This window comes from Muscardinus avellanarius (genome assembly GCF_963383645.1).
Source record: "Muscardinus avellanarius genome assembly, chromosome: 9".
Lineage (NCBI taxonomy): Eukaryota > Metazoa > Chordata > Mammalia > Rodentia > Gliridae > Muscardinus > Muscardinus avellanarius.
This window is the reverse complement of record NC_137795.1, coordinates 93,004,471-93,028,520: the sequence shown is the minus strand read 5'-3', so window position 1 is coordinate 93,028,520 and position 24,050 is coordinate 93,004,471. Positions and strand designations below refer to the sequence as shown.

At 38.5% G+C, this 24,050-nt stretch overlaps 1 protein-coding gene across 1 annotated transcript in view; it reads right to left on the bottom strand.

The window, feature by feature from the left end:
* EXOC4 (exocyst complex component 4) overlaps window positions 1–24,050 on the bottom strand; it is a gene marked incomplete at both ends in the record, with an annotated part of 858,131 nt that overhangs the window by 703,507 nt on the left and 130,574 nt on the right. Inside the window, one exon of the mRNA XM_080701126.1 lies at window positions 14,114–14,288. Within this exon, the coding sequence (XP_080557252.1) occupies window positions 14,114–14,288 (175 nt within the window). The remainder of the gene's footprint in view (window positions 1–14,113; window positions 14,289–24,050) is intronic.

Here is a 24,050-nt window from a genome sequence, read left to right as displayed (position 1 = left end):
CTCCTTAGAGCTGGCCTCAGATGCTTCCTCTCCTGCTTTCTCTGCTTCTTCACTTTCTCCCAGGCTCTCTTTGCCGACCTAACATTTTTTTCCTCTCTAAGACATCAGCCCACATTCTCAAAGGCATCTCCAGCTTCTGACATCTCCTACCCTTGACATCAACAGCATCTGGGTCTTGCTCGAAAATATGCTGCCATATCACACAGGATGTAAAAATGCAGAAAAAGAAAAACGACAAAATGTGGATCGCCACAAGAAACTCCATTCTCTAGGGGCCATATCTGCTTAGCAAATATGGAGAACTGAGCTGATACACTATTTAAGGAGGCCGGGGGTGGTGGCGCACGCTTGTTATCCCAGGGCTTGGAAGGCTGAGACAGGAGGATCTCACAGGTTCAAAGCCAGCCTCAGCTACTGAGCGAGGCTCTCAGCAACTTAGTGAGACCCTGTTTCCAAATAAAGTATAAAATAGGTCTGGGAGTGTAGCCCAGAGGTAGAAAAGCCCCTGGGTTCCACCTCCAGTCAGTACTACAAAAAATAAAAATAAAAAAAGAAAGTACTGCTCACATCATTACTGTTTTTGAGCTGTCCCTTTGTGTAACTTCACCTGTTACCCCCAGCCATATAGACCTCTAGATTCCTATTTTTGGCTCTAGCCTCTCAGGCTCAGTCTTGCCACCTATAACACAATTATACAGGGACCTTCAGCCAATACCTCAATTTTAATACACACAAAATGCCACCTCCCTCATCCTAATTCCTGGTCATCCAGGTTCAAAACTTCACCCTGACTTATGATTCTTCACTTGTTAAGAATGCTAGTAGGAAAAAGTTTTACAAGGTCATTCTTTTTTTTTCTTGATATCCCTATTATTTTTCCCCTTCCTTTTCAATGTCCTCCTTCCTATCCTACACTGATTGAACTTGCTTTCTAACTCTATTTCCTTCTTCACTAATTTAATACACTATTGCGGAGTAAAACATTACCTTCACTGTATAATTCCTCTACCCAAAAAAAAAAAAAAGGATAGCATCCGTCACCTATGAAGTAAGCATGCCTCCCAATGTCAACTTAAATCTGATCATGCCTCTAGACCCAAGTTATAGGACAAAAGTAGATAGCAAAAGACACAAAGCAAAGGGAAATCCTGCAAGATCAATGATCTGACTTCTTCAATAAATAAACCCAAGGAGCAAAAACAAAATGTGAGATGAAGGGAGAAATTATAGATTAAAAGAGTCTTCAGAAACTTATCAAATTGTAATATTCAAACTTTGTTTGGATTCTGATTCATACAACTGTGGAAAACATAATTATCACATCAGAGATAACTGGAAATGTGAACATTGACTGGATTTTAATACAGAACTTTTGTGCTTAGATATGGCTATGCTTTTTAAAAAGTATTATTATCCTTTAGAGACACATACTGAAATATAGATAAAATGATATGACCTCTAGGGTTGTTTTAAAATAGGGAGGAGGAGGAGAGTAGAGGGAGAAATAAAACAGTATTAGCCATAAAATGATAACAGCTGAAACTTGTAACACTGGATGATACATTCACGGGAATCCATTATACCAGTCTATCTATATATGAATGTTGGAAAGTTTTCATAATGAAAAAAAAACTAAAATGGTGGATGACATCCTGAAGGACCAAGTTCAAACTGCCTAGTATCTTCTTCAAAGATTTCTCTATTTCCCAAAATTAATTAATCTTACTATTGGGGATGAGAGGTGATACTTTATAAGAAGAGTAAGTAAAAATCTTCCCTTCTCCTAAGCTCTCTAGTTACAGAATATGTGGAGCCCTCACCATTATAAATTGTCCCAAGTCCCACCTTGCCAGTGAAGTCACTACTTTCCCCACTCTAACCTCACCCTTCTGTGGTCTTCTCTAGCACTGTGCACATACGGAACACTTTTCCATGGGACCATAAATCGCTCTATATTATTCCCTTTTATGTTAAACTCCCTGCAGATTAAAATAATTCCTCTAATTTTGTAAAAAGAAATATATGTTACAAAAGAGGAAGTTTATTTTCTCCTCAATTAAAAAAAACTGAACTATTATACAGAAAACACATAAAAGTAATAGATTGAGAAAGTAAAAAGCCACCCAGGAAACCCCCTTTCATAATAAGAGTCAATAATAATGAACATTGCAATGTGACCTTTTGTCAGCCAAAAGAGTTCTTGGATGAAATATCATATTTGTCAACATTCTCAAATACTTAGGTCAGAAATAGAAATGATCTGTTTGCTGTCATTGTACCACTACTATAAAGCTGACCAGAATCTGTACATGGAGATCAATGGCACACACTTGTTCCTTGGTGCATCCTCGTCACACATCACGAAGAAGTTCAGAGTGACTGAGATGTGAATGCAGAGAGCACTCGGCTGAGCCTCAGAGAAAAGGCCATCGCCAGTCTCTGTGCTCACCGCCGGCTTCCATTTCATAAAAGCAGGATAGTCAGAGGAAACAACTACCTCTGAAAATATGGAAAGAAAGGAGGGAGAAGAGAGGAGGACAGGAATCCAGCTATTCTATACTGGTCACAGAGCCAGAAAAGGCAGAGAGGTTGGAGGAAAACCCAATGACCGCTGTGACTACCCAACTCTTCAGATCGTTCACATGATCTAATCCAAACCTATGACAAAAGCTTAACTGCAATAACCCTGATTTCTTGACCATGCACGGCAATGCCAACCAATCTTAATGTATTTATGAAAATCTCTGGCATTGTAAAATAAGAAAAGCCAAATCTCTATGCAGGTACTAACTACTATTCTTTTAAGCTTAAAATTCTGAATCTTCACAATTTGAAAATAATCATATCTGCATATGTACAGGTATAAATACAATTCTATACAAACCTGGTGAGAAACATTTCTGAGCACAAAGTCTTCCTTTAAAAAAATATATGACCTAAAATCATTTCAACTAAATGAATCAACTAAAAGAAAAACACAGGTTCTCTCAAGTTAAATGTCAAAATGCCATCTAGTCGTGCTGGTACACACAATCCTAGTCCTTGAGAAGCTGAGAGAGAAGGATCAAGGTTTAAGGCCAGCCTCAACTACTTGGCAAGACCCTCACAACTTAGTAAGTCCCTGTTTGAAAATAAAATACAAAGGGCTAGAGGTATGGTTCAGAGGTAGAATATCCTTGGGTTCAATCCCCAGTACCAGAAAAAGAAAATGTATAAATATAAAAATGCCAAAGTATAAGTCAAAGTAGGCATGCAAATCAATCATTTAAGATTTTTTTAAAGAAAAGTAGTGCAAGACACATTTTACACTTAACTCCTTCTTGCTAAAAACATAAAACTTATTATTTCAGTTTCTCCATCTGCAAAAAAAGAGACAATATGAAAAATGGTAACAACCAAGAGGTAAACGAGATTAATAAGTTGTAAAAAAAAAAAAATCATTTCAAGCCGGGCATGGTAGCACACATTTGTAATCCCCGGGCTTGGGAGGCAGAGACAGGAGGTTCGCGCAGGTTCGAAGCCAGTCACACTGACTTAGAGACCCTGTTTCCAAATAAAAAAGTATAAAAATAGGTCTGGGAGTGTAGCCCAGAGGTAGAAGGGTTTCCAGGAACCCCAATACCACCAAAAAAAAAAAAAAAAGGAAATCATTTCAGTGCCTGAATTTAAAGTGAAAATTATATTGTAATTACTATAAGAATTTCCATAAACTCACTGTAATAAAGAAATATTGCAAAAGACGTGCATTTTCTTAAATATATCTTGTCTTTAATATGATGAAACTGGTGAAATTTGAACCTGTTCATCATTAAAATATTCTCTACCCAATTAAAAAGAAGTCCACAAAGAAAAATGTTGACCTTTATTTTATGATAGAGATTGAAGGACAATAATTCATGGCAATGTCAGACTCCAGAGGACCTATAAAAGCAAACGTACAAACCCCACCACGCTGCTTTGAGAAAAGAGAGCTGTGAATTCTTTGCCACTCTTCCCACAGAATGGACCCTACTTCCTCTCCACTTGAATCTGAGCTGCACCTTTTAGTAGAAACCATGTAGCCGATGTGACACCACAGAATAGCCAAGGCTGGGCCTCAAAATTCTGCAGCCTTCACCCTTCCCAATGCTCCCTTGCGGAAGCCAACCATCCTGTTAGAAGTCTGAATACCCTGCGGCCACTCTGCTACGAGGTCATGTGGAGAGAGATGCCGGTAGGAGGAGAACAAAGGTGCTAGATGCACAGTGACATCTTCTTAAACCTTCTCACCCAGTTCACATGGCAGCTGAGCGGCCACGTGGACAGTCCCAGCCAACGCTGTGTAGAGTAGCACTGTTCAAAATCACACTGTCATTAAATTCTGACTTACAAAACTGAGACGCTGAATGGCAGTCGTCTTCTCAGACCACAAAATTTCTGAATAATATGATTTGAAGCAACAGAAAATCAAGCCAAAGATCGATCACTATGGTCAAGAATACAGACATGCGCACCACTTCCAAGACTCAGAACAGGCTTAAGAAAGGCATGTAAAGAAAGCAAAGATTACAACCTCAAAAAGTATGCCTGTGGCTCTGAAGTCTTCTCTGGTAGACATGAGCAATGCCGGTGAAGGCCATGGCGAATCATATAATGATGCTCTATCACATCTCTCCTCTTAACTACTGGTCACCACCACTTATTACAGCCTCTTGCTTGGGCCTAGGTGGCCAAATCCAGACGGGAACATTTAAAGCACCAGTAGTAACACAACTCTGCCCGGGTGCAGGGCCTGTAACTGTCCATCCTCTAAAATGTTACACAAAACCAGACAAGGAGACAAGGATTGGGGGAGAAGGGCTAGAAGGTAAAGGGCTGCCATTTCTACCCTATGGGTTCTTTAGACTAAGGTGAAATCAAGCCAAGACTCATCTTGGGTATCTAGGAATTTAGGGAAGGCAGACCTGCTGCCTGTTCTGGGGCATCCCCTGCCAAGACACTATTTTCTCAAGTTTGGCTTGGTGATTAAGCTATTCATATTTGCATCAGGCTTCACCGAACCTCAGTCACCTGGCCCTTGACTTGTGTATTTGTCATATCTGCACCAGGGGCTGGAGTGATCTCCCTGGCTGCCCATCAGGCCCTACTTGAAGAACACAGGGAGAATCCTGGACTACAGAAGCCGACTCTGATCTAGAAGGTTTTCGATTTCACTTTCAAATGGTAATGAATTCTACCCATTGTGCAGCATGTTGTCCACTGGCAAGACAAAACAAGAATTCCAGGAACAAGCACCTCTCCGGACACTCCATGGCCTGGCTGAGAGCCTGGTGTTGCTATGCTGCCCAGAATAGAGGCCATCAAGAAGTTCTAAAGGCTCAGAAATGAAGAAAATGTATTTGCGCGGGGATACTCTCACAGGTTATCCGGCCTGCAATACAAAGAAGGCTAATTGTAAGGCTAATTGTAAGACTAATTGCAAGGCTAATTAAAGGTAAGGAATCTTCAGCAAGCCAAAATATCAAATAGAACAAAACCTAAGAATAACCCAGTTCTAGGCCTGGATTCAAAATAGAAATTACACGCTTCCTTGGAAACCCCTCCAGGTCACAGATCAGGACAGATAAGTTTGTGGATTTTCTGACCTGACAGCCAACTTTCTTTCTGCATGAGGTTAATTTTATCACTATTTAAACATTCATGTGGCAGTTAACAAAAGTAAAATTATTTTATATTCTGTCTCTGTTACTTTCTGGGAAAAGAAACCAAGTACAAAAAAGTGAATTAACTTGTTCTGGGAGTCACAGCTGCCGAGAAGAAACCACTGCCTTCATCCCTGGACACTCTCGGCCCGCCAGAGTCACACATGGCAGCCAACAGTGGCTCGGTGGACAGTTTTGCTCTGAAATGAGATATGAAAAACCTATATTCTTTTTCAGAATCATAACCACTCGAGGGTGGGATGGGTGAAAGGGGTCCTCTGATTTTCTCTGTTACCTGGAACTCAACAAGAAATGAGTATTTTGTTTCTAGTGTAGCTTAAACACTTGAAAACCTGCAGCCAACAATGTGACAGGCATGTCACCAAGTAGGTGACATTTTGGAAGGTGCTGCTGCTGCTCAGAAGGGCAAAAACATGTATTTCTATTATCACAGCTTCAAAAGAGTAAAAACCGAGAAAGGAGTGCAATGGTGTGTGGTCACAGGGCTGACACCAGGAGAAAACTGTGACACCTTGTTACTGTGATAGCTGTAGCCTTGTCTCCTCACTGTCTGTTTCCAGACACAAACACACTGAGACAAATGAGCCTTCCCACTACAGGATGGGTTCCGCCTGCCAGGGAAGCCCGGGTTCCAGCGGAAAAAAGACTGTTAGAGTCTTCCGAAGATAAGAATTGTTTTCTTTGCCAAAATTTAATATACAAAGAAATGTTTCAATTTTTTAGCAAGAAACATTTCCCATTCAAAGAAACACTGAAATTCAAACTCTAAACACAACTCCATTCGTCATCTTATCTCATCATTTTCATTTATACTATTACAGGCTTAACTGTAGGCATCCATTGTTGCCTGTAATTTTATTCTCCAGGAGTAATTTTCAACCTAAAGATCATTCGTGGACCCAGCATATAAAACTAAATTGGCTCTCCACAAAAAAATTCAAAATGGAAAGTAAAATTAAAATCTTCTATCCTTCACCTTTCATATAGGCAAACATCACACATATCCTAGCCAGGGCTCTCCTGCATTACTAGTTGTACAAAAGATCACTAACAATGAATTTAATAGAAAAATATACACTACTGCAGGGTATCCCTCGATCCAATGAAGTGTGCTCTTTATGTTGTGTTTATCTTTATTTCTCAGTACTTAGCAGATAATTGGTTCTAATAACTTAACAAAACCATCGTTAAATACCTGTCCTATTGGAAACCAAGCTGACAACTTGGTCAACTCTATCTTTTTGTGATTTTCTAAAATACTTTCCAAAAGGTTACAGATCTTGATCTCTCCTTTGTGTTCTTCTATCATAAGAACCTGCATTGTTTCTTTACTATTGGACAATATCTCAAGTAATATAACTCACAGACTCTCCATTAGGTTCCAAAGTAGTCCGTAGGCCTTACTCTCTAGACTATCCGCTTGGTCCTTTACACTCTACCGCGTGAATCTTCCTCCATCTCAGCTCATCCCAATCAAAATCCCCAATATGCTAGTATATTCTACAGCAATGGTTGTCAAACTTAAGCATACATAAGAATCACATTAAGGAATAGTTAAAATAGACTGTAAGGCTCCACCTCTAGAATTTTGCTTCAATAAGTCAAAGGCACAATAAGAATTCACATTTTAACATTTTTCCAGCTAACATTGTCGTTTCTGGTCCAGAAAACATACTTTGAGAACCAGTGGCCCACAGCAATGATACAGCATACCGAACAATAATATCTGAATCACCCTATGAGTTAAAATAAACGCAGATCCACAATGGTCCTCATTCAGAAGGTTTGGGGTGAGTTTAAAAGTCAATTCCTAGGTAAATCTAACATGCAGCCAGCTTCATGAGTCCGAAGACATATCACAAACTACTTAGATGGCTCTAAAGGTTTTCCATAACCTGCGCTCAAATCTACTTATCCAAACTTATTTTCTAGTCCGGAGATTAAACCTCCAGTTGCATCTAAAGGCTTCTTCTTAGCCCTGAAGACCCTTGTCCATTCACTCCTTGTCTGCCACTTACCAATATTATCTCATTAGATTTTCATGAAGTAGTTTTCATGACGATTTTCAGTAGTCCTCCACTTATCTGGAGTACTGTTCCTTACTTTCTCTACCTCTGTGATCTTCCAAAGATGTGATTCACCATCCATCTCAAAAGCCTTCCTGAGTCTTTCCAATACAATAGCCTTAGGATGAATAACCTACATATTCCACCAAGTAATGGTCTTACACTTAGCAACATTAGTTCACATGTGTATCTGTCATTGGATAGCCAACTTACCCTTGAGTGTACTGCCTACTATTGTTCAATACTGGGAAACCTAGAAAAATTACGAGGGAAATAGAAAAGACAGAAACCTAAAAAACTTTTTTCAAATTGTATTCACAATATTATTTACAGTAATAACATAACTAGATGAACCACTTTCTCAAAAAATGTTTTTTCTCAAAACTATGGATTAATAAACATGAGTAAATACGTAATGCAGAAACAATCAACAATTAATTAAGTATTAAATAGATCATCCTTTCAAAATACATTTAAGGAAAAAACTGAGAAGAACAGACCACTAAAAGTGTGAGAAAAAGAAAGGAGGAGAAGAAAGGGAGAAGACAAAGAACATTGTCATATCTTTACCTCAAACCAATTAAAATACATGAAATGAAATGGTATTTTTATGCTAGACTTCTCGCCTTGTATTACTGGATCCATTTCAGTTTTATGTTCTATATCTGTCAAATAGCTTATGTCATTGTTCTATGTACGAATTAATATGAAATTGTGACAGTATTGGCAAGTGTAGAATTTGGAGACTACAAGTTCCTGACAGATACAACACACAACTGATTCCTCCTTCGTGTCTTAACCTGATCTTGTCTACCTTCTCTTAAATTGAAAAACTTCCAAGGATCCATATTAGAGAAAAACAAATGCATAAAAACTAAGGATTTGCCGGGCGTGGTGGCGCACGCTTGTAATCCCCGCGCTTGGGAGGCGGAGACAGGAGGATCGCGCAGGTTCGAAGCCAGCCGTGCTGGCGTAAGAGACCCTGTTTCAAAAATATAAAAAAAATAGGTCTGGGAGTGTAGCCCAGAGGAAGGAGGGCTTCCAGGAACCCCAGTACCACCAAAAAAAAAAAAAAAAAAAAAAAAAAAACTAAGGATTCATGATAAAAAAAATATGTGATTCCTAAAAATATTAATGAGCAGTAGCCCAGGACTAAGCTACAGGGAGTGGGGAACGGGAAATAACTGCTAATAGAAACAGTTTTCTTCTGAGATAATAAAGATACTCCAAAGTTATGATGGTGATGGTTGAACAATTTCATAAATATTCCTTTTTTTTTTTTTTTTTTGCAGTAACAGCGATGGTACCCAGGGACAATCTACCTCTGAGCTATTCCTCCAGCCCTAATTTTTATTCTTTATTTTGAAACAGGGTCTCACTGAGTTGCAAAGGGGCTCACTAAATAGCCGAGGCTGTCTGCGAACTGCTGTCCTCCTGTCTCAGCCTCCTAAGTACTGTGATTACAAGCACACGCCACCACACATAGCATAAATATTCTAAACAACAGTGAAATTCATGCTTTAAATGGGTGAATTTTATAACATAAAAATTACCTCATTACAGCTATCTAAATAAATAAATAACTCATTACATAATATAAAAATAGCCCTCCCAAATTATGTATTTTAAACTGCACATATGACAGGTATCTCATTTGTTAAGCCAGAAACACATCCTTTTAATATTTATACATTTTAGCTATTAATTTCTGGTAAAATTTAAAGTTGCTTAGTTTATAATAATCATATTCAATATGAAATGTGGGTTCTTTCATAAGAGTAGGGATTATATGCATTTGATAAAGTCAAAATCAATAAAGAAAGGCATGATATTTTCTTCACAACATAATATATTCTTCATGATGGTTTGGGAGGGTTCTTTTATACTTTTTGTGTTACTAGGAACTAAACCTAGGGGCATTCTATTACGGAGCTACACACACCCTCAGGCCATATATATATATACATATATATATTTTTTTTTTTAACAGAGTCTCACTAATGTGTTGAGAATCTCACTCTTGCTGAGACTGGTCTCAAACCTGTAATACTCTTGTCTCAGCCTCCTAAGTACTGGAATTACAGGCATTCACTATTACATACAGGCATATGCTATGACATCTGGCTTTTCATGTGGGCTTTTTAAATTTAGAATATTAGTCAGATTTAGCCAAAGACAAAGATCATAAGAACCTTTTGAGAAAATATTTTAGAAGCTTGTTGTCAGAGTAGGATTACATAGTCCTAAACAAACTTTGGAAGGCTTAATGTACTATAGTTTTAAATACCATAAGAACTATGATAGAAACAATTCCATTTCATAATTATATATATTCTAATAATGTCTGATATGTTTGGGTAATATTAGTTATTAGTGTTTCATGGAACATCTCTTTCAATTATTAAAATTTTACTTTATCTATATCTTTATATGTATTTTTTTATTGGTACGTTATAGTCATACATCTTAATGGAGTACAAGATGGTGGAGGCATACATACACACATCACCCAATTAGCTCTTACGCAATTCCCACCCTACTTCCTCCCCCTTACCTCCTTCTCATACTTGGCTTCGAAAATGACTTTGATATGTTTGTTAATGTACATCATGTACACTATGGAATTTCCCTCTTCCCTCCCCCACCCCCTCAGTTAGGCCGCCTTATTTGCTCATCTATAGTATCCCCTTCTTTGTCTAGACTCCCTCCTAGAATTCCCTGGCTTCTGCATACTAGGAAGAGCATCTGATTTCTTATTCTTTGTGATGTGTCTTTTAAACTCAAAATAAGAAACCTTTGTTAAATGAGAAAGTATATTTTTCAAAATGCCAGTGACAAAAAGAAAAGAAAGAATAGAAACGTTTGAGTTTAATGGAGACTAAATATAATGCCTGATTCTAGGTGGATTTCTTATATGAAAAAACTAGGAAATAGTAAATTAGATAAACAGCTTTCAGCTTTTCAAAGAAAAATATTTGATGTGTGTGCATATATATATATATATATACACATATATATATACAGAAGAGCACTTGATAAAGTGTAAGGTGTTTAACAGTGGATAAACATGGAGGTACATGGGTACTACATACTATACTTATTCTTACAACTTTGCTAAAAGTTTGAAATTCTTTAGGAATTACAAAGTAATAATTTAACATAAAATACACCTATAGAACCTGTATAGTTTTGTTGTTAATCCAGCATGGATCTCTGCCTTTTAATCAGTGTTGAGTCATTAATACCTAAGGTGATTATTTATGTGGTTGATATATATCTATCATCTTGCCGTTTGTGTTATAGTCATCCTATCTTTGCTTTGTTCTTTATCTTTTCTTCCTCCATGTTCTTTTTTCTTCCCTTCTTGTTTTCCTGTTTTCTTTGGATTAGTCAAACGGTTATTCAACATTTGATTTTATTCCTGCTACTGGCTTTTAAAATATAATGACTTAGGAATTAAATTATGCATCCTTAACTTATCATACTCCATCCTGAACATTGTACTTCTTCATGAATGATAGAAGAAAATTACAACAATACAGTTTCATTTACCCTCCTATCCATTACGCATCTGCCATACATTTTACCTCTAAATAGATTATAAAACCAAGATATTTAACTAGTGTTTCTGCTTTAAATGTTAATTTTTTAAATCCATTAAAAATAAGTAACCTTAAAGATGAGAAAAATATTTTACATTGCTCACATTTTTAATTTCTTGCTCTTTAATTTTTCTTGCAGAACTGAGTTACTATCTGGTATAATTTTCCTTGGGCTTGAAAAACTTTCTACAACATTTGAAATGCAAGTACAGTGGTAATAAATTCATCTTTAGATCATTTGAAAATACCTCTGTATGTATTCATTTCAAAGGATATTTTTAGTTAATACAAAATTCTGTATGATAATTTCTGGATTTTCAAGCACTTTCAAGAAGACACTCACTGATTTCTGACTTGCACGGTTTCTGATGAGAAGTCAGTGATAATTTTTTTATCACTATTTCACTGTAGCCTATGTGGATATTTCTAAGATTTTTTTCTTTGGTTTTTAGAAACCTAATAACGAACTATCTTAGTGTTAATTTTCTTTGTGTTAATCTTGCTTAGGATTTGTTGAGCTTCTGGGATCTGTGGGTTTATATTTTTCCACAAAGTTGGAAAACTGTTTGGCCATTAATTCTTCTGATACTTTCCTGCCCTAATCTCTCTGACCTTTCTCCTTCCGTACCTGCAAGAACACAATTGACTGACTACATGATCTTGTCCCAGAGTATAATACAGAGTTGTCGATTTTTTCTTTTTGTTCTGTTTTCTCTCTGTACTTTCATTTGAACAGTTTAGATTGGTCTATCTTCAAGGTCACTTATTCGTTTTCCTAGAGTAGGCAATTTGCTGCTAAATCCATCTGGTAATTTTTTTTTTATTTCAGATACTAATTGTTGTCAACATTTTAAAACCTGCAATGAGTCACATTTTCTTTTTTTTCGCAAGTGTAATGATTTTTTGCTAGATATTGTGAATGTTTTGTTAATGAGAATCTGAATTAGGTTGTCTATCTTTTGAGTTAATTTGTCTATCTTGTGGAATAATTTCTGAAGAGGTGGATCAGGCTGATTCCAGAGGTACATGGGTTGGAGATTCACCATGTGAACTTTACATTAACCTTTCCTCTGTGACTAGAACAGTCCTGTTCCTATGGCTTGATCTTTCTGAAGTCTCAGCTGAAAGCATAGGGCATGCAGCATGCTCTTTCCCACAATGGCTAGTCGGAGTTCCAATATTTCCCAGCATTTTTCAACTCCTTTTGAAGTCGCCATTCAGTTGACCTTACTACAGGGACCGTTTCTGCTAAGCCTTGTTGTATGCAAAACACTCACCAGTACTCTTTTTTAAGTTTTCTGGGGTTCATCCTCCATCCTCCTCTGCAGGGTCCTAACCCACAATTGCAGCTCTCTCTCTATTCTTTAACTCTGATCTCTGCTTCCTCTGCTAAGAGAGTCTGCCATTGGCAGTTCAGGACTTTCCCTCCCTGTGTCATCCTTTGGAAAGTATCCCCAGGAGGAAGCAGGGATGAACGTGGAGGCGACCACATCTGTTCTCCTCTCTCTTGTAACCTGAGTCCTCAGCTGTGCTAACTGAATCCAGTCACTTATATATTTGCTGGAAGCAAATATAATAATTTCATCAAGACCAGAACCTGAAGTTCCTAATTGTAACTATTTTTAAATAGTTTTAAAATCTATTATTTTACTCATAAACGGCATAAAATATACATTTTACTTACATATGATAGAATAACAAATCAAGATACAAATTATTAAATAACAATCTCCAAACCCCAAAGATTTTTAATATGTAAATATTTATCAATCACCCCACTACAGGCATATAGTAATTGAAATATTGGTAAAAAGAACTAAACTCAGAAAATATAGTTTCAACTCATATGATTTCCAGTGAATCACATCATTAAAGCAAATGAACTGTACCAAAATGAAAAAATGAATAACCAAGAATCATTCAATCCACCCGAAACAAGCCTATACTCTCAAAAATGACTTCAATTTAAATTCGTGATCTATTTTTACTGCAAAGATTTGCTAATATCATCCCTAAGTAAGTTATATTTTTCAATTCCCGACATATACTAAATTTTCTCATAGTAACGGCTACTACTTAACCAAGTCACTTCTATTTACCTATGTCAAACTTGCTTAAGCAAACTCTTAAGTGCACTTCTAATTTTCATCTGACCAAATGTAATACATTTTGCTGGAGCATGTAAAGAAAATAACATAACTTCCAAATGTCATCTCAGCAGTATCGGTAATGTAATTCCTCTGATCTTCATTGAACAAATCAATCAAAGTAATACATTTGCACCTTACAGATTTGTTCTTATCTCTCAGAATATGCTCTTAAACTGTCATTTAGCCATACATACACAAAAGTTAGCTATAAAAAACGTCAAAACACTTACGCACATATGTGTTCATAAAATAATATTTAAGAACAAGTTATTACTTATTATCTTAATACCTAACTATTTCCAGGGATGCACAGTATGATACAAGAAAAAGCCAGATATTGTAAATCCTTGATTGTTACATGCTGAGAAAGTTCTTATTTTTAAAGCCTGGCTAAAGATAAAAGTTTGCTGACTGGCCTTCTGAGGATAGTAGAGGTTAATTGCGTCAACAATATCACCTTTAAAGGGAAATACTGCTTTCTCACTCTGCTTATGATTCTTAGGAGGTAATATTTTAGGTGGCTGACTTATTATTGATGTTGTACTAAGCTGTCATCCTGAATCGAGAGGCCACCCTTTGTAGAAGGCCCTTACCTGCAGCACATCTTGGATTTTCACCCACACGTCTGCCATATCGTACAATTTGATCTCTTCCGGTTGAGTCTGTGGATTCCCAACCGAGTCCTGCAGGTATCCCAGAACCACAGAGTGTGCAGCAGCCACAGCATTAAACTTGTCAAAGAGCAGCTCCAGCAGCTCCAGAAGCAATCTAGTAGCAAAACAAAAACAAAAGAAAGCAGATAAACAAATAACATTTACGCAGACACCATATGCACGGACACCCATGGATGGATGGTTTGTACTGGCCTGCAAGAAAAATATCAGGTGTAGTAAGGTGAAGTAACACACTACAACGTAAACAATACAAATATCACACTTCAACAGATTTTATTTCAAGCAGGTGCACGATCTCCACAACTTACAAAGAAAAGCCTATTTAAGCCTCAGTTTCCTTTTATAAGATGAAAATAATTTAAGCATTTAAAAACCTACTATGAAGTTACTAAACCAGCAGTAAGAGTGCAATAAACACTTATTTCCTTTTAACATATTTCATTGATCACAATACTACACTCTGCATTCAACATAGGCACATTCTCCAAGGAATTCAGGCCAATTTCTTCAGACAACGGTTCAGAGGTTACACAGAATATGCTATTCCCCAGCAATAATTCGGGTATTTTGAAAAGGATACTAATCCTTTTAGTTGTGGAAAGCTGTACTTAATACTATTCAAATGTATGGCCTAAGGTGCCTGGAAAAAAATACACACCTGCCAAGCAATCTGACTTTCACTACAGGGAGCAGCTAAGCCATCCGCATTATCTCATTTATCATAGTGAGATATGCCGGACACATATTATTACATCGATTTTATGTGCTCAAGGACACAGAATGAGCTGGCAAGGGAGCGGGCCAAGAACCAAAGTTGATTTCTGTGTCCATGCATTTAGCCACCTAAGTCTCACTACTGTTCTAGAATATAGATGTACGCTGAGAGATGGTACAGAGCATCGTGTTGCAGAGATAAAGTATTTCCTTTACCACTGAGCCACAGAATGTCATTGGTCACCCAGGCCTAGAATCACAATGTCCTTCTTCTGAACGTCTGTAGTCTTTGATCCCACTTGTAAGGAGCTGATCACATGTGCCTCAGTAAGTGTGGTTCACATTTATTTATAGACAGCTAACTACTGCCCTTCTCCATTATTAGTATTTCAAGGCAGGCACTGCCTTATATATCTCTGAGAACTCAGGAGCATTGAGAACAATGGTCAGCAAGCATTTCTTAATGAATTTAATGTTTATATCATGAACAAATATAGAAAATCTAGAAATGTGAGCTTTGTTATATAATGTATGGCTCTCAGTTCACAGCTCCTGAGAAGACTGATCAACCAAACTGGAAACTAGAAGGAAAAGCAAAAGAGCGCTTGACCACATTGCTAACTACCAAGACTCTATTGCCACAAATAAGAGGTTGTAACTACGATTTCATAAAAATACATAGTATGCTATATATGCTCATGGCCTCTTTACTGCCTAATTATTCTAACTAATATACCAATGTGACAACCCATAACTATCTTATGATAAAATCCTAATATCTACCTGACACTGTAATTTAGATAGCAAAGAATCAATAGAAATGATGTAGTATTCCCAGTCTAGGATATACATAGATAATGTAGAAATTACAACACTATATTTGTAAATAGATGCCAGTCTACATCTTGAGTGATAATTTTAAAAAATCCTTTAAGCCGGGCGTGGTGGCGCACGCTTGTAATCCCCGCGCTTGGGAGGCGGAGACAGGAGGATCGCACAGGTTCGAAGCCAGCCGTGCTGGCGTAAGAGACCCTGTTTCAAAAAATATATATATAAAATAGGTCTGGGAGTGTAGCCCGGAGGAAGAAGGGCTTCCAGGAACCCCAGTACCACACAAAAAAAAAAAAAATAATAATAATAATAAATAAAAATAAAAAATCCTTTAAATGTCAAGCCAGGCGTGGTGGCGCACGCTTGTAATCTCCGAGCTTGGGAGGCTGAGAAAGGAGGATCGCACGGGTTCGAACCCAGCCTCAACTACTGAGGGAGGCTCTCAGCAACTTAGTGAGGCCCTGTTTCCAAATAAAATATGAAATAGGTTGTGGGTGTAGCCTGGAGGTAGAGCCCCTGGGTTCCATCCCCAGGACCAAAAAACAAAAAAAAATCTTTTAATTGTCAATTCGTACTTATACATATATATGTCTAAAATTTTCTATTTTCTTTTCTCATCTGTGCTATTGGAGAACTATTCAAATATCAGCATAGAAGGCTCAAATATCAGCAGAGAGAGGTACAAAAGACAGGAAAATGTGCCTAAAAATAACAGTTGAAATAGTTATTTCAGTGATGAGAAATAATCAACATAAAACTGGCATCTGGCATAACTACCCGGTTAAGTGAAGGTTCTACTTTTTAAATAAAGATTTATAAAAGACTAGATGACTATGGTTCTCAAATATGCATCTGTAGAGCATATCTATTTTTCAGTGGTAGACAGAAAAATAAAAAATCTAAATATATTTATCAACTTTTCACAAAGTTATATTTATTTAATTTCATTTCTTTGGTACTCTCTTGGTAGAGAAATATCAGTTATTTTCTTTATGGCAGTTATGTTGCTAAATGTCCTTATTTGACAAAATTAAAATTTAAAGGCCATATGTTATACCCAACATTTTTTGAAAGTTTACTGATTGGTGACAGTCAGAGCCTGAAGCAGAGGTGTCTAGCATCCCAGTGGCTTGAAGTTCTAGGCCCTGGACTATAAACTAGTAATAAAGTAGGAAGAAGTAGTGAAGGGGTGCTGCTGCCTGGCTATCCCCAAGACCACCGAGTGCCACAACTGCACACCTTCTCTGGCAGTCAAGGGGAGAGTGGCTTAGTAATCAGGAGCAGAAAAGAGACCAGCAAAGCCGGGCATGGTGGCGCATGCCTGTAATCCCAGCATTCAGGAGGTTGAGACCAGAGGATCACAGTTCGCGGACAGCCTCAGCTACTTAGTGAGGCTCTCTGCAAATTAATAATGAGACCCTGTTTCAAAATAAAGAATAATAAAAAAAATAGGGCAAGGGGTGTGGCTCGGAGGTCAAATGCCCCCAGGTTCCATCCCTAAACCCGCAAAAAAAAAAAAAAAAAAGAAAGAAAGAAAAGAAAAGAAAAGAAACCAGCAGGCAAAGAATGCATACAGTGAGATTCATAGCACCTAGCAACATCATGGACACAGCAACCCTTGAAAATGCCGACAGTGCCAGCTTCAGCCACTGCCAAAGGCTCAAAGCCAAGACAGGCCTGCCCCTACAGTGTGGCCATCATAAACGAGGAACGAGAGGAAGGTCACGATAGCAAGGAAGAGACAGGCCGGATGTAAGGGGACTGTTTGATCAGCTCTGCCTACTTTGAGCCACAACCCACTTCAACCGGAAGGAAGCTCGCCTCTACCTAACCACAAGGTAACTGCAATATTCATAAAGCCCACATCTATGACATCAAATTAAAAACTTTTTCCAGTCCTGGTGGCACATGCCTGTAATTCCAGTAGGCAGGAAGGTCAGAAAGGAGGATCACAGGTGCGAAGTCAGCCTCAACAACATATCAAGGCTCTCTACAACATAGTGAGACCCAGATTCCAAATAAAAAATAAAATCACTCTGGGGATACAGCTCAGAGGTAGAATGGTTTGGGTTTCAATCCCTAGCACCACAAAATAAAACAACAACGAAAATTTAAAAATACTAAAATCTTTTGTGCTCCAAAAATGCAATCAAAATGCAAAGGCGATCTATGCAATGGGAGAAAAGATTTACACATCACAGACTTGATAAAGGACTTTTGCCTAGACTATCTAAAGAACTCTCATAGAGCTGGGAGTGGTGGCGCAGGCCTATAGTCCCAAAACTTGGTTGGCTGAGACAGGAGGATCATCGTGGGTTCAGCCAGCCTAGGTAACTTAGTGAGGCCCTCTGAGGCCCTTCTCTTTTTTTTTTCAAAAGAAAAAAGAAAAAAAAATAGGGCTGTAGATATAGCTAAGGGGTAGAATGCCCCTGGGCTTAATTGCAAGCACAATAATAAACAACTCTTACAACTTGTAATAAAAAAGACAACCGAATCTAAAAACAGAAAGAGACTTTAATATACAATGCTACAAAAAGTATGAATGGCCAATAAGGAAGAAAAAGATGCCGATTTCATTAGCCCGGAAATGCTAATTATATCAAAATGAGAGAGCACTTTGATACACCATAATCAAAAAGACAAACAAAAATCAAATAATCAAAAAGACAAAAGTAACTTTAAAAACTTAAAACTAAAAAACAAATAACCCAGACCCCACCCCAAAAAAAATGGGCAACTGAACTGAACAGACACTTCTCAAAAGAAGAAAAACAAATGGTTAATACATATATTAAAAAAATGTACATCATTAGCAATCAGGGAAATGCAAATCAAAACTACACTCATATTCCATCTAACTCCAGTTAAACATGGCAAAAATCAAGAATACAAGCAACAACAGATGCTGGTGAGGATGTGAGGAAATAGGAACCCATATACAGTCTTAGTGGCATTGCAAATAGTACAGCTGCTATGGAGATCAGGTGGATGCTTCTCAAGTAACTGGGAATGGATCCACACCATAGGACCCACCTTCCCAGTAGTTTGGGGAAAAACTACTGGGTTTCTTCCCAAAGAAATGGAGGTCAGAATATTATAGTAGTGCTGGGCATGGTGGCGCACGCTTGTAATCCCCACGCTTGGGAGGCGGAGCCAGGAGGATGGCGCAGGTTCGAAGCCAGCCCCACTGGCTTAAGAGACCCAGTTCCCAAATAAAAAAGTATAAAAATATGTCTGGGAGTGTAGCCCGGAAGTAGAAGGGTTTCCAGGAACCCCAGTACCACCAAAATATATATGTGTGTGTGTATATATATATATATATATATATATGATAGTAGTACATGCATATCCATATTTATAGCAGCCCAATTTGCAATAGCCAGACTATAAGACAAGCCTAGATGTCCATCAGCAGATGGATGTCTTATGAAACTGTGGTTCTATACACACAATGGGACTTTACTCAGCCACATATAAGAACAATTATGTCATTTGCAAGAAAATGGATGGAAGTAAAGAATACTATGCTGTGAGATTAGCAAGTCTCAGGAAGTAATAGGGTATATGTTTTCTCTCACATATGGAAGCTAGAGAGAACTTGGGAAACAAAGGGGGCTTCAGATAAAGGAGCAAGACTGGTAGAATAACAAAAGGGGACTCTGGGAGGGAGACGTGATGAAGGAAGCCGCCGGAACAATCCTGTGGACGTGTGTCAAGTTACCGATACCAACTTCAATATCATAAATGGGGAAGGGGAGGAAGCGGGGTAGAAACCAGGGAAACGCCAGATGCAGGTGCACGCTTGAGTCTACCGCTCTGAACCTCGACGTGATGTACGGGTACAATGCACCCATAAAAAATACTGGTGAGGATGGAGAGAAATTGGAACTCATACTCTGCTGCTAAGAACTGAAAATGGTACAGCACTGTAAAAAAGCTGGGCAGATCCTCAAAACATTAAACGGAGTTACCATACAAACCCCCAGCCATTTTATTCCCAGGTATGCACTCAAAAAAATTTGAAAACATGCATGCACGCACATGTTCCTAAGAGCATTATTTATACTAGTCAAAAGGGAAATGATCCAAAGATCCATCAACGAATGACCAAATAAACAACATGTGGCGTGTTCATATAATAGACTATTATTCAGCCACAAAAAAGGAACAAAATACTGATATATGGTACAACAGACACAAGCCTTGAAAATACTGCACTAAGCGAAAAAAGTCACAGAAGACTACATATTATATGATTCTGTATATGCAAAATACCCAGAATAGAACAATTTATAGAAACTGATAACACATTAGTGGTTTCTTGGAGTGAATGGCAATTAACTGATAAAGTGCAAGGAATCTGTTGGGAAGGGCACAAAAATGTCCTAGAACAAGATAGTGGCAGCCCTGTGAATATATTAAAAAAACTCCAAAGTATATATTTCCAACACGTGAGTCATATAGTAGGCTAATTACATCCCAATATAGCTATTTAAAAAAAAAAAAAAAAAACAGCAGCTGTGGCTCTAAGAAAAGACAGCGAGAGTTTGTTGGGTACAGTGGCACATGCCTGTAATCCCAGTACTTGGGAGGCTGAGATAGAAGAATTGCAGGTTTGAGGCCAAACTCAGCAATTGAGCGAGGCCCTCAGCAACTTACTGAGACTCTGTTTCAAAATACAAAATAAAATAGGGCTGGGCATGTAGGTCAAAAGCAGAATCTCCAGTACCAAAAATTAAAAGAATTCTGAGGATTCGAGGATTCTCTTGTGGTGAACAATGAAAAGAAGGGACCTGGTATCTCAAAACATGAGGTAATCTGAAAGCTTTCTCCTCTGAATTTACTACTTGGGAGGTCATTACATTAACGTTCCTCTTCTGGTTCATTAGGGTGCTGTTCCTTCTTACTTAAGGAACACTTAAAAAATAAAATATTCCCATTCTTCCTCATCGATGATACCTCCTAAACCGTGAATTAATAAAAAATGATCTTTTAGCTTCCTCAAATGTCTCTTTCTGTAAAACTAAAGAATTAGGACCTGTTCTAGGAATCTCACAGAGCTCTCAGAAAAATAAAGTTAGAAAATGGAAAGAACTAGTTGAGGTCATGGTAAAGCATTAAAGAAAGCAGAGGACCCCGAATTTGCATGTCGAGGTTTCTGACTAAACGCCATCATCTTCAGTGTTGCTAAAGATGATGCTATTTTTCCTGGGAGAGATGAAAGGATGGAGGTAAGGAGGGAGGGAGGGGGAGAGGAGGGAGGGGGAGGGAGGGGTGGGTAAGAGAGAGAGAGAGAGAGAGAGAGAGAGAGAGAGAGAGAGAGAGAGAGAGAGAGAGAGAGAGAAAATGGTAACATAAAGATGGAAATTTGGAAGAAGAGATGTTGGGTTTAGATCCGAGTACGTGGAATCTAAGATCATTGAATATGCGAGTCAGTAGCTCAGGACAGAGACTGATGCTGGAAATTTTTAAAGTATAAATATTTGAGAGGATGAGGTCACTCAGAGAAAGTATGCAGAGTAGGAAAAGCAGCAAGGGCAGAGCCAGCAATCCAAGAGAAAGCAGCCTGGGAAGCCTGGTGAGGGAGCAGCTGGGGAGGGAGAAGGAAGCCAGAGAAAAATCTAGAGACAAAGGAGAAGAGGGGACCAGCACAGGCAAGGGCTGCACAGAGAGGCTGGGTAAGGGAGAGAGAAAAATTCACAACTCGCAGGTCCCCAGGGGCCTGGGCAGCCAAGGTTCCAGGGGAGCACTGAAAGGTGAGCTCAGTCGTGGGATGAGCAGTGAATGGCTAATAAGAAAGGGACCAAAGTCAATCATGTGCTTTTCAAAGGCACCAGCATGCCTGCTCCTTAAAGAGGAAAATGCAAGAAGACGCTCCCGTGATGTGTCAAAGAATAAAAGAGATTAGGCTTCATCCACATAAACAGGACGTAAGTCTGCACTAGTCGGCTCCAATTTAAAGCTACCAGAAATAAACTGAAATGTGTCATTAATATTCATATACACTCTCCAACTGCCCACACAATACGAGGTTGTGAAAACAAGTGTTTGCCTTAGCTGCAGACACAGGATTAACTAAACACGCAAAACCCTGCTAAAAATCATTCTCTACCCTGCTCCCACCACGAAGTATTAAATACAGGAAGAAATAAAAACATTATATTACAGTTAGCTCAGCTGCTTAAATCCAGTTTAGATCAAGGTTTTCACCACTGATCTAAAAGACAATAAAGCACGCAAGATCATTAAATTACCTGATGATTCCTTAAGCTGAATTGAGTTAGAAGAGGCCTCTTCTAGGAATGGGTCTATGAACCTTTGAGGTTTGAATTTCAATTAACTGCAATTTCTACCTTTACAACAAACAAATACACACACACACACACACACACACACACACACACACACACACAGAGTTTATAATAACATGCAATGCAGCATCATGAAAGAAAATATTAACCCTTGGATGGCAAGGTGGCACTAAGTGCCAGTATAAAGCACTGGTATCAGACCTAGTCTTGAATGCCAGCTGTTTGCTAAACAGCCATGGGACTGTCAATACATCATGGGTCTGCTCCTCTGTTATAACTTCCTGATCACAAAGTGGTCCTGAGGGTTATATGCCAAAGATATATGTGAATACATAATGAAAAACCAAAGAAACTAAAGTAACACTGGATTTCTGATCCTTTCACATGATTATCATCCAGAGGGAAAAAGAAAGATGAGAATTCCTCCAAATGTTCCTAGATTCAGTCGTCCTTCCCATAGCTGGTTAGTCAACTCCTGTTTGTATTCTATAAGATACATTTTTTAAAAATTCTTTTCTTCTTCTCTCTCTCTTTTTTTTTTTTTTTTTTTTTTTTTTTTTTTTTTGGTGCTAGGGATTGAGCCCAGGGCCTTGTTACCTCTGAGCTGCACCCCTCAGGGTTATTTTACTACTTTTATTTTGGAATAGGGTTTTACTAAGTTGCAACAGACCTCACTAAGTTGCTGAGACTGCCCTTGAATCTGCGATCTTGATCTTCCCATCTCAACCTCCCAAGTACTGGGATTACAAGTGAGTGCCACCATGCCCAGCTACACTGTTTAATTACAATTAAAAAAAAAAACTCTTTGATTAAGTTAATAGGATTTGAGTCTCTGTGTGTTCCTATAGTCTCTCCAAACAAAAACTCGTTATTACAATGATCTCAGAGATATGACAAAGTCGTGCATAGTATGTATAACTTCCTGGACTACACAGAGAGGGAAAAGTCTTCAATTTATGCTTCTCTGTAACTACACCTTTCTGTTTGCACATGGCCCAGTGTATAGAGTGGAGAAAACATATTCTGTGGGCAACTGAGTTTGTGAATAAAGGAATGGGCGACGTAGGGTAGAAGTATCAGGAGAAGTCTAGAATTCAGGATGCAGACCTGGGTCTTTCCTCTGCATTGGACAGGCAACGAAAACTCTCATAATGTGGGAGAGTCTAAGAAAGTCGGTCCAAAATGAGATGGAGACAGCATCAGCAAAGAAGATGGCCGTGACCGTGGATGACGGCAGCAGTGGTGACTGCGCTAATCGTGTCCAGTCTGCACTGAGTGCAACATGCCAGGTGCTGTAATGAGTGCCTTATTTGTATTATCTCACTTAATCCTCAGAACAACCCTATGAAGAAGATACCTCATATCCTTTATCCCCATGTTACAGAAAAGCAAACCAAAGCTCAGAGACAAGAAAAGAACAAAGGACACAATTTTAGAGCATGTCCTTCTTGGTGGGGTAGGACAAAGAGGAAACCATTTCAGAAGAGAGGTCAGAGACATATTAGCACCACTTAAGAGGGAAACCAAGGCTGGCAAGAGTGACAGTGGAACTGTCTGTACTTGCTGGACACTCTCACTACACACAGGTTTTCACTCCTGGTCTTCTACTGAAATATATCTTGCTAAAGTCCCAGATGATGATTGTTTGGCTCAACCCAGTTCATCTTCCTTGGTGTTGAATCAAATAACTGTAGGATTTGTGCCTGGTGGCCCTTCCCTCCTTCAAACACTGTCTTCCACTAACCCTGGACCCGAGACTCCTGCTTTCCTTCCATCTTGCTGGGTGCTCCCTCTCAGGAACCTCCTCCCAGCCTCTTCCCTAAGTGACATAGGTTCTTGTCCATCTTCTCTCTCCTTCCTCTCTCCCTCTCTCTCTTCTCTCTTCTCTTCTCCTCTCTTCTCTCTCCTCTCTCTCTCTCTCTCTCTCTTTGTGGTACTGGGGATGGAACCCAGGCCTCCAAGCTATACTCCCAACCCTATTTTTGTTTAGTCTCTTTATT